The sequence below is a fragment of the Thermobia domestica genome, chromosome 3 (genome assembly GCF_964235325.1).
Source record: "Thermobia domestica chromosome 3, izTheDome1.hap1.1, whole genome shotgun sequence".
Taxonomy (NCBI): Eukaryota; Metazoa; Arthropoda; class Insecta; order Zygentoma; family Lepismatidae; genus Thermobia; species Thermobia domestica.
Window position 1 is genome coordinate 152,700,946 of NC_137456.1, and position 12,594 is coordinate 152,713,539.

General features: G+C 35.2%; 1 protein-coding gene across 3 annotated transcripts in view; it reads left to right on the forward strand.

Moving 5' to 3' along the window:
• Positions 1 to 12,594, forward strand: part of rig (gem nuclear organelle associated protein rigor mortis) — an 88,199-nt gene that overhangs the window by 13,760 nt on the left and 61,845 nt on the right. For all 3 annotated transcript variants that reach the window (XM_081751898.1, XM_081751897.1, XM_081751899.1), the window contains exons 4-6: positions 2,930 to 3,551; positions 7,570 to 7,678; positions 8,063 to 8,225. In XM_081751898.1, the coding sequence (XP_081608024.1) occupies positions 2,930 to 3,551; positions 7,570 to 7,678; positions 8,063 to 8,225 (894 nt within the window). The remainder of the gene's footprint in view (positions 1 to 2,929; positions 3,552 to 7,569; positions 7,679 to 8,062; positions 8,226 to 12,594) is intronic.

Here is a 12,594-nt window from a genome sequence, read left to right on the forward strand (position 1 = left end):
TGTCTCCTTTAGCCCAGTCGGCATAATCGTAGGACGTAAAACTTAAAACTTTCTAGGTGTAGAGCTTTCATGTCCAAAATTTGGATTACAATCAATGAACGAATTACTCGTACTTTGACAAAACTTTTCGAATTAAATTAATGGTGATACGAATCCTTGGCCTGTATCTGTTACCAAGTGTAAGTACATTTATTAAAAATTAGCTAAAATGCTGCTTCTTCACAGAGGGAGAAAATATTTGTGAAAAGTGTTTGAATACCTTTGCCCCTCATTACAATGAAAGTAAAATAATAAAAATCCGTAGTGCCCTTACATCTCACTCTCTTGCCGTTGGGCGATAAATTTTGACTTTAAACACAACACGCCTGTCACTATTGATCTCAGTGACCACGAAAACTTTGGATTGGACACTTAATATCGATTGTTTTCGATTATTTCCACATTTTACCACTCAACTTTTGACATAAATTATGACCCCTGTCCTTTCTTGAAACGGTAATTTGCGCAAAAACTGATACACGGGTCAGTTTATTTTTAAAGAAGAATTTATGTCCCGAGTTTCATCTTCCTAACATGGCGAACTCCTGAGATACTAAGAGTTTTCATAAATTTTGCCCCTCCCTCCTGTTATTCCCTTAGGATATGCATTTTCATAGAATTAGTCTTATATTGTCCTTGGGAGGGCTAAGGTTGGTAATCATGCCAACCTTCATTTTAATTGGTTCAGTGATTATTGCGTGATGCAATCCAACAGAAACTTACACTTACTTTTATTATATAGATGAAAGCAGTTATTTTTATTCTATTATGATTTCAACTGTTGCTGTTATTGTTGAATAATTGGCTGGTAATTATTTGGACAGTGAACATTTGAATATAATAGTATATATATATATATATATATATATATAAACAACTGCTTCAATTACAAATATTCGAACGTTTGTTTCGATTAGGAATGGCCAAAATTTTCTGGAATCGGAAATTTCACTTTCCGGAATTCAGAAAAATTCGGAAATGGACCATCCTTAATTTCCATAGTAATGTAACGAACGGTTACCATTGGTATAATATGCACCTGTATATGTAATAACGGAAGTGTAAGTCTTTTGTAGTTATGAAATAAACCTTGAAGATTCGCATAGAATACGGTGAAGATACGATGTGTATATAATAATAAAAGAAGTTTCTATTACTTTCGTTGATTGTTCCTTTCCTTATCAGTTTCCTAGTTACCTACCGCGCTTTTCCCTTTCTTAATCAAGTTTCTCGCTTTGAGAGTTATTAGTAGTTATTCATATGTTAAACCTCAACAGTTTTTACATTTGTGTAACACTGGTGGAATCCAGTTAAAATCTTAGAAAATAATTATAATATTATTATTCTTGTACTTCGCCATTTAATTTATATATATATACAGTATTTCAGGAACTCTTCTGTTGCCTTCTGTTATAATGTAGGTAGAAAACTGTCACCAAGAATTCATGTACTTAATAGTCAAAATTAAATGCAGAGAAACTATATACGAAAACAAGAGTATAATTACTGTGTAAAATGCACTGAAGTAGCGAACAACGATGAGCATCCACTGACCAGTAAACACTCAGAGAATGTGAAATTTAGTCAGTGTAGTATTTCGTGTTTCCCTCAGGTCGAATTGCTCCAAAAAGAGCATCTTTTAGCATCAGCTTTCTCAGAAAGCCAGGTGTGATATGCTTCATAGTAGCTTAAACTTTTGAGTAAAATGGTGATACTGTTCCAATTCACATCGAGCTTTCCTTAATGTATTTTTTCTTCCTTTTTTTCTTTTTCTTTCTTTTTTTTGGGGGGGGGTCGTAATAATAATAATATTCATACACATTCCTTTCTGTTGAAAAATTTATTTGGTGGATAATCTTGACATTGTTAACAATGTGGTCGAACATTATTAAATGCTTTGACAATCCAGAAATAGCCGGATCCTGGTCTTTATAATCTCTTACATTTACCTTAATTCTGGTACTAATATTCCTTTCTACCGTACACCGTGACAAATCAAGGAATAGAAGAGTTACTGAAACGTTCCACTGGATAAATACAGCGAGTTTCAAAATTATCTGAATAATTTCAATTCCTTATATATACATATATATAATATTTTACATATAAATACTATAACAGTTCAAGCTTTAGTGGTAAAATTTGTTGTATAGTAACTTACAAATGCTCGATGTCCTTGCAGACGCATTTGAGCCTGTTTTCATCAATAATTTCAACTGCATCAGTAATGTGCTCGTCCAGTTTACCAGTTTACGGACATCTTGGTGTAGAGGTGGTTTCTACATAATGTCTTTGAGACATCCGTATATTGAGAACTCGCAGGGAGTTTAGTTCGATGATCTTGATGGTTCATTAACCCTAGGACTCCCAGTGGGGTCCAATGGACCCCAAGACTATGTTTGACAGTTCGTCAGTATTATTTTCCGGGATTCTAAGGGTTAAAACATGCAGAAACAAATCTGGGAGGAATTGGATTACCGAATGGATGTATGCAGAATAACAAAGAGGGACTTACATTGAACATTTGTGAATTATTGCATTACAATTTTTATCACCACTAGAACTTGGAGAGTTTTGGTCCATGGGACACAGGGGGGCTCAGTGCTAGAGCGCTTACCTCTGGTGCATGGTTTCCCTCAGTCAAGCAAGTTCTCTTGGGATACTTCCGTTTCCTTCCACACTCTCATTCCACCGACTCTTCCATCATCATTCACTTGTTTTTATTATCTATCTCTCGTAGCCTAAAGGACATAATCATCGGACGTTAAACTGAAATATTTCATTTTATTTACTGTTTGGACATGATGTTCAATCAATTAAATTCAGAAATATCAATAAATAAAAATAAATGATGTTGAAGGAATATGATCACACTTTCTTTAAATTTCAGATGGAGGTTCATTAATTCACAAGCTGAGTAGGCACGAATATGATGTTGTAGCACTTGCATGGTGTCCAGTTCCTTATAATATTCTGCATCATAGCGGTAGTGCATCTGCCGGTCGAGAGCTACTTCTAGCATCTGGCAGTAGAGAAAATGTTGTGTATGTGTGGCGAATAATGGGTTCAAGGGAAGCACGTTTTGAGAGAAAATATCAGCTACCTACGAGACCCATGTCGAAAGGACATAAAGTTCCTTTATTACCATCAGATGATAAACGTGGCTGGATAGGAATGTGTTGGCCAGTTCCAGGTGTTTTGCTTACCAGCTCAATGTTTGGTGAACTTATTGGATGGGACTTGTTACAACCAGAAGAAATGAAACAGACCGGAAAATATCAACACAACAGAAATCAGTGTTATTTAGCGCATTCCGTTCATTCACGCGGCTTATTTAACATAGTGTGCTCTCGAAAGTGGAATCAGTGCAGTAACCGTCTGCTTGTATGGACTAGTGCTCAAGACAGAAAATTAGTGGCATTTGAATTTATGTCAAGAAAAGTATTAACTGCAGTACCAACTTTTGGAGGGTTTGTTTATTACTTGGCAGTATCGCCTTTGGATTCCAACAGGTTAGTGTTTATATTGTATAACGTCAGTTTTCCATTTTGATTAAAATACGTAGTTTTTAAGATATTAAATACAAAAATCGGAGACGAAAACAAATAATGGATCGTTTCTAGACTTCGGAACTATGTTATTATAATATGGGAAGTCCTATAGAACGGTTATGTCCGTCTATCGGTTGATATGTGCCAGAGCAGAAAAAATAAGAGCTAGCGAGAAGCGTTTATTTTGAATTGATTCAGCACTTCGAGAATAGGTTCTGTTTCCAGTTCCAAGGTTGTATTCAACATTCCAAAAATAAATTCAAACTCAATTTTTATTTCCCTGTTCAAACCAAAAGCGGTGGAAATTACGATTTCCAGTTTCAACATCAGTCGCTATTGGGGGCGCAGTGGCTCAGTGGTAGAGCGTTCACCTCCGGTGCTTGGGGTCCCTGGTTCGATCGCAGCTCGCGCCGTGTGGACTTTGTGGTAGACAAACACCGTGCTCGTGGATTTTCTCGGGGTTATCCCGTTTCCTCCCACTTTCTTCATTCCACCATCTCACTCATTTCTCATTATCACCGTCTCCTTTAGCCTAACCGACATAACCGTGGGACGTAAAACTTAAATTTAATTTCATTTCATCAGACGCCATTGTAGTGAAAAACGGTATAGCAATAAGTAATATTTTTGTATGGATTCAGTGCCTCAAGAAGAGATTCCATATTCTTCTCTATGATTCTACTACCCCTTCTGGTTCCAAATTGATCTCCATAGAGAGAAAACGGGAAAAGGAAGCGACAAACAGCTTTTTGATATGGTTCAGGATTCCAAGAAAAGTAGTAAAACAAGTATAAGTTACGGTTTCTATTATTGATTCCTATATAGTAAAAACTAACTAAGAGATAACGAAAAACTGTTTTTGATATGTATTCAGCGTTCGAAGAACATGTTCTATCTCTGGCTTTATTTCCCTGAGTAGATGTACTACTTTTGGTTTCAGTACTGAGTTCGCATACTTTGAAAGTCTACCGTAGTTTTAGAATCTGAAAGTAAATTCAAATGTTTCTTAAAAGTTTATTCATTCCTTGCTTCATTATATGAACTGGATACTAATTTTACTACTAAGTTCAGTAAAACAGTTCTGGTTTCGGTCTGAAACCATATCATTTTGCAACAGTATCTTTTCTACGGTTTTGCCTGGGTTCTTCCGTTCATTTTTTTCTCTACCTTCATTCTATCAAGTCTTCCATTATAATTCACATCCATTTAAGGTCTGCTCTCTTCAAACTATGCACGGCATATCCACCAAAATTAAATTGAAAAAAAAAAAAAAAAAAAAAAAAGAAAGAAAGAAAGAAAGAAAAGAAAATCTCATTGTCAAAAGAATGCTCTGGTTTCTAGGCTTATACAAAATGCTGCTGAAAATTCATAGCTGATCTGAAAGGAATGGTGTGAAATTTTATGGTCACTCACCGTACTTTCCTCGAAGCTTAAATGCTTATACATATGCTCAGTGTTAGTAATAACTCTAATATGATGCAAAAGTGGTCTTTTTTGGGGTGCTGTTTTAGCTGTATTCACCGTTTGATGGACAGAACAGTTTTCTTGTAGTATCAGAGCGTGATATATATATAGATATTGTGTGTGTGTGTATAAGAGCACTATACAGCAAAATAGAAAGAGTTTCATGTGTATATATCAGGGTTGGCTGGTTTAAACCAGCTTTTTTTTTTTTTTTTTTTTTTTTTTTTTTTTTTTAAACCAACTGGTTTAAACCAAACAAAAAAGAACAAAAAATGCTTTAAATCGTGTGAACTTCATGGTGAGTCTCCACATATGAAACCATCTGCATTACGTTTATGTACTTTTCACCTTTTGATCAAGGAGTCCCGTGTTCAATTCTCGGTCGAACTACAACCCATCTTTCAAGTGTAAACCAAGTAGCGATTCGAGGTGTCCCTTTAAGTGAAAGTCTTCTCCGTGATAACCTTGGTATTTCATAATGATGTTAAGCCTAAACATACGAAACGAAACAAAATTATATATTTCTACTTGCCTGAATGCCTTTGTTTTATAAAGCCAAGGTTGCTTAATTATATTGATAGAAATTGGCAAAATTTATCAACTGCCTACAAAGCTTCCAACATCAGATTGGATTTGACTTTGTTTTAATTTTATTGAATGATATCTACATACCAAATTTATAATTTAATACCTCAGTTTTAGCGTAGTGATTATGATACGTTAAAATTTTATATACAAATACACTTGAAGTAATAACAGGATTTTCCCAATGGCTAAGGCGGGAGTTTCCCGATTTATATATAATTGTATAATGTTTTTACTTGTGTAACTGTTTATCTTTTTATCCTTCTGAAATGACTTGACAATTATATTAACAACTAGGCCTATATAAAGATCAGTACGACGTATTTTTATCAGAAGTTCTTCGTGAGTGAGTCTGCAATCGCATTTGTGACCAATTAGTCCCGGTTTCGTGTCGAAATGGACAGTTTTTCTTGGATGAAGCCGAGAAGCGGTTTGGATTCCGCTTTAAGCTTATGTGACCCCTTCCAGCATAACCTTGTTGTTGCATAATAACACCAAGGCGAAACAAACTAATTTCTGTCCATATCTAATATAAATGCATAGAGTAAATTATTTAAACCAAAAAACCTGGTTTTTTGTTTTTTCAATAAAAACCATGGTTTTTGCCAACCCTGGTGTATATATATATATATATATATATATATATATATATATATATATATATATATATATATCATGTTGCTGTTTAAAATCTCCTCCGGACAGCTTAGTAATAAGGGTTAAATATCATCAGTAACTGTCTACTGCTCCTTAGACAGATAATGACACAAATAATACGTACTCTCGTTCAAAGTAGAAAATAATTTGCCTTAATCCTTTCGGTTAGATGTTATGCTGTCAGTTTTTATTTTATTTATTTATTTATTTATTATTTATTGATTTTGATAAGAGTTTCCTCGTGTTCAGGTAATTTGAATTATGGCTCGTCTTCGAAGGATATACAGAGTCTCAGCTACACATTTCACTGACACTAGGTAGTCCACCACCAGAATAAGGTACAAATTTAACCAATGATTTCCGGAGTTTTTCTGTTTGTAGTCTTCATTCATGTCGGGCGTTTGCACTGTTGAAAAGACACCAACTTGAAATTGTGCTATTGTCCCTAGCTGCACATGAAGGAAGAGAGAACTTGCACTGGAGAAACATAATGTTCATCATCCTTGTTTCGTTGTTGGTGAATCTAACTTACTGTGCAGTATGTTTACTTCATAGGCCTAAGAAATATAAAAAGGATTCGATTAATATTATGAAATTTGGAATATGTACAGTCTTGTTCAAAAATTTTGTCCACCCCATCTTTTAATTTGTAAGCGGAAGGTACGGCAGCAAAGTATTGCATTTATAACGATTGCCTTACAGCTCCACGTAGTATGACTAGTATAGCAGACAATTCAGCTGTCAGGCTAGGTACGTGAGAGTGAAAAAGATCCGGATTCTGTGAAGGGCAGTGTGTAGGGGGTGATAAGATGTCGGAAGTTCGCTTCAGCCGAAGAAGTCAAGATGTTTGCGATACGTGCTTTGAAGGTGGTGACCAAAATTGGTCTGCAGAACTATTTTGACAATTGGTGTGAATGCTGGCAGAACTGTGTCACTGACCAAGGTGATTACATCGAAGGTAGCATGATGTAAGGTTGTATTTAATTCGAGATGGTCTCTGTAATAGTCAGGTTTATTTTTGACTGTACTGGTAGAGTTTTGCTTATGTAAAGGGATAAAGAGTATTTAACAATGGGAGCCAAGTTAAAGAAATTTGAGAAAAGTGCAAATCATAACGAAAACACTACTTTCTATACATTATTTTCAGTTTCCTGACTGTTAGATCTATGTAGTTTTCATGAAAAAGTCTGTTCGCAGTGTTTTTGTAGAATTATTTTATGATGTAAGATGTAAATGAAAATTTCGTTATCTTGATGAAAAATCCCATTTTCAGAATCGCTATTGGTGTGGGAGATTCTCTAATTCGCGTATGGAACACCAGTAAACAAAGTTCAGTCGACATAACTACACTATGGAAGACAGTAAAGAAGAAAGTAATGTCGGTGAGTAGAAAACACATTGTTGTGTTAGCCTATAGCATAATCACTTTTATATTACATTAGAGAAAAATATCGTTCACGTTTCGAATTGAGGCTTCTTTCAAGGTAAATAGCAATATTTTTCTTATTAACGTACCTGCTTAAAACATACTAAGAGACACGTCTAACTGTCTGGGAAGAAGTAAAACATTGTTAGTATTGAAAGAAACACTTGTACTTTGCTTATATGGTTGTTAAATGCTTTCCTCACTAGTCAGGTGGTTAGTGCACGTGGTTCAGGGTTCCATTCCTGATGGGAGAAAATTGAATTCATTATTATATGGCTTTCAATTGTGAGAACTGACCATCTGCTAATTGTGCATTGTGGTAAATAATTTTTATTTGCAGTTGGCATGGCATCCTGAAAAAGAGAATTGGTTGGCATTTGGCACTGATGAAGGTCGAGTTGGTATTTTTGATGTTTCCTCGGGAAAGCAGCCAGTCTTGTTTCGGTCATTACATCGATATGCAGTGTATACTCTTGTTTGGGGACCTCCATTGTATCTAGAAGGTAAAGAGGAAAACCAAATATTTATTTCTTAATTTGTTCTCATCTCTTTTTATACTACTAATATTTTTAGGTGGGTAAAGTTTATATAAAATTCTAGTTGTCAAATATCTTCCGACATTCATGAGTCTAAATCGTGTGTGAAACTAAGGGGATAACGATTTGTTATTGAGGGTATTGTTAGGATAGGTAATTTCAATAGACTAGTGATCAGAACGGGTAGTTTTTGCAGAAGGAATACTCTGTTTTCCCGCCAAGCGAACGCATATTACCAGTGTAGAATTTTCTTTGTGTAATTAATTTTGTTCTTGATTGTTTAGCGTACAGAAATGAGTACTGGTTTTAGATAGTAGTTAGAAAATAAATTATGTCGCATTAAACTTCTGTCTGTATTTAATTTTATTTTGCTAATTACGCAGAAGGCGCATTCAGATTGAAATTTGAACAGTAAGGTGCATTGAGAGGTAAACTTTTTAAAGTATATCATGCTAATTTTAATCAGGTTGCTGTGGTCTCAATTTAGTTTCTTTTTAGAATTTGCTGTGTGTCAAAACCAGTTCTTTCAATTTGTTTTAGCATTATGCTAAACCTGTACTTTTTGTCATTATCGTGTTGATTAAAGTTTTCTAGTTTGTGTATTTCTCTTTGTCATTTTTGTGTAATTGTATGTAATTTCGCATTCATAAGTTAATTAAACGGAGAATGAATTAAGTGATGAGGTGTATGAGATTGTTTGTCAGTGTACAGAAAATAACGTGGGATGTCTTACTGAATATACGAAGTAGGATTTAGGAGTATTTATTAGAGAACCGACATGCCATTGAGAAGTACTGATTTCACATAATGCTAAAACCCACGTATTTGAACTATGTTACATTCTCACAAACACGTCACTAAATTCATACTAGAGTAGCATAAACAAAAATTGACATAATACGAGGATTGTTTTTTTCAGTAAGGTCAGGTTTACGATAGGAATGAAACAAGTAAAAGTTGTTCAGAAAACATTTGTTTTCTGAATTTACGTACAATTCTCTTTTTTTCTACGTTATTTCCTTGACGGTTTGATTCATAGCCAGTTTTTCACGGTCATTTTCACTTTTTCATCATCGTCGAAACGCCTACCACCCACGAAGATCTTCAGATGGCGGAAGGCTAGGCACAAGATCTGGACTGTATGACGAATGATTGAATTTTTCTTAGTCGTAAGATTAGGTCAGATTTCGAGTGTTATTTCTTGGATGTTTTTCCAACTTTCCTGGAGTAATCCGATCCATTTTCGCATTTCAGTCACTGCATTGTCACACACACCTTACATGTCTGGCAGTGAATATTAACAGCTGTTATGTTTCTTTGTTGTTACGAACCGGATGACTTGCTGTACTTCACAGTCGGCCGGCTGCTCGATTTTCTTAAACGTGCTAACGTCACACTACGAAGCGTACAAACTGACACTGTAAATGCAAATGGCGTAAGATTGTACGCAAGAGATGCTGCAAATTGTGAGCTCGCTCATTCTCAGGTGTACGAGAAATTTCAACAGTGTTCACGAACAGAGCCCATTTTAAAAATTAATCCTCGTACAATCAGATGCAACAAAAATTGAGTACAACACTTTTTTTTTTCAAGTTATTAATTAAAAGCAATCATCATTGCTTCAGATCAAAACCTTGTCACTAATTATAAACGAAATTGATTACGAAGCAGTCAATGGGCCAAAAAATCATGGATTCACTAGGCGAAAAATCAAGAACAAGAAGACGCCAAAGAATAATTTTCCTACAAAAATTATCCATTTAGATTATTAGCTGTATTTTTTTTTAACCTATCCTACCGTTTCTCCTTTCCTTGACAGTAGTAATAAACCAAAAAGAAGAAGAAAAAAATTAGTCAAAAAAACTCAAAATAGCACAGGCAAGTTCTCGAATGAACTTTCAGTAAAACAAAATATCCAGAATTTAAGCTTTAACTGAAGAAATTAGGGATAAAATATGCGTACCATTGTTGAACAACAATTCACATAATAAAGAAAGGAGAATAATTAGAAATACTAAGCACCAGTTTCATAAAGCAACGCTTATCTGGATTATGAAGTTTTTACAGTACAGTTTTTTAAAAAAAATTTATATATTGTAAAAAAATCCAGGATCAACATTATGTCTGCGCATAATCTTAAAAAAAAGTTTTCGATATGTCGATTATAGTTGAGATATACCGCCTTGCTTATAATTATCAACTCACTCTCATAAGTCAGTGGTTCCCAACCTTTTGTGATTGACGACTCACTTTACTGAACGTCCACGACAAAGCGATACAGTTGTTTGATTTTTAGTAATAATAATAATATAAATTATAATAGTATAAGACTAAGTTTCTATGAAGTAGTGACTCTGTGTACTATTGAGCATTGTTGGTTCTGCTGGAGCCGTTGACTAGTACAGTCTGTCTCAAAATTGATTTTAACTAATTATTAAATTGTTCATGATTTTTAAATAATGAAATTTCATGATACACTTTATGTGGAACTGTGCAACACACACACTGTGTCGCAACATACTGGTTGGGAAGCATTCACATAAATAATGATTGTTTTTATTATTGCTTTAATTATGCCATCTAACGAGCGAATAATAAAGTAGACAGCATGTAAGATACTTGTGTCGTATAGGGTGCTTTATTGCGCAGCTTTGTATAGGAGAACGGTCTACTTCACGTTTTGGAATTGTGGGTTGTGTTTGATCATGGTAGTGTCGGAGGACCACATATGTCATGTTATGCCATATAAATTTCACCAGAAACATTCACGCAGTGCACCTGCACGAAACATCAATGCTGTATTAGTTCAAGGTACAGTGAATGTGCAGAAGTGCCAGAGGTCTTAGTCTCGGGACACCAACCTTACCGATAAGCCAAAGAAGGGAGACGTATGCAGCTGGACGACAATGCCCTGCGAGCAGCAGTGGAGGTAAATCCAATGCAGACTATTGAAAAATTGGACAGCGAACTCCATGTCACCCATTTGACCGTTCATCGTCTTCTGCAGGACTCTTGGTATGTGTCAAAACTCGGTAAGTGTGTACCTCGTGCGTTAATACCTCAACAGAAACAGCAGCGAGTGGACATCTACCGTTTCCTGCTCACACATCACAGACGTGAGGCCTTTCTGGACAGAATGGTGACAAGGTATGAAAAATGGGTCTTCTTCCATAACATTGCACGCAAACATTAGTGAGTACTTAAAGAGGAGCAAGAACTATGCCAAAACAGGATTTCTATCCCTGCACAGTGATGTTGAGTGTTTGGTGGAATATCTATAGGATAATCCATTTGAGCTCTGCTACGTAACCACACGATCAGTGCAGATGTCTACTGTCAACAGCTTGAACGCATACGGATTGTTGGAGAAATGTCCTGCTCTGGTTCATTGCAAAAGTGTGCCCCTCTACGGTAATAACGTGCACCCACACACGGCAAGGAGGACCTGTGCTAGGCTCGAGGAATGTGGCTGGACGAAAATCCCTCACCCGACATTTAAATCAGATCTTTTATCAACAGACTGTTCTCTTTTATGTAGCCTGCAAAACTGCTTTTTCGGAAAAACACTGCGGTACAACATGAGAATGACGTGCGACGAACAGTACTCAGTTCTTTGCCTCCAAAACTGGTGATTTCTTTCGGTGGGAGATTAAACAACTTATTGAAAGGTGGCAGAGCGTTGTAGAGTCCGGTAGACTATTTTCCTGACTAGCGGATCTGAACCAGGTAAATTATCGTTCTTTCTTCACAGTACAAAAGTACGATATTACTTATGGGGTTACCCAGTAAATTGAAGACGTATTCCTTTACAGTGAGAAACATATATGAAAGCGCTGTTTTAATAAGTGGAAGATTATGATTAATTTAAAAAATAGTATGTATAGAAACAATATTAGTTTTTGTTTCTTAGGCACTTGTTGAATCATAAAATAATGGGAACAAGATCGGCAATTTTTCTTTTTCGTTAAAATACTGAAATATCGCAGCGAGAGTTACGACAGAAAGAACATTTATATCAAAGATATGAAAAGGGATTTTTAAATAGTCTGTTAAATAAATACTTAGTAAGTTAATAATTACTTATTTAGATACGTATACATTATATAAATTAAGTAGTACAGATGTATATATTTATAATATATGAAAAATGTATATACTATCAATATTTGAAGTATAAATTTATACTTTATGTATTTTAAAATACATCGTACTGAGAATATTAACAAGTTTACTTATACCCTTCAAGCAGGTAAGAAACAAAACGAAATACAATGCATCCCACTTATAACAAACTCGGAAATAACGAATTATTGGATATTACGAACATAAATAAAAC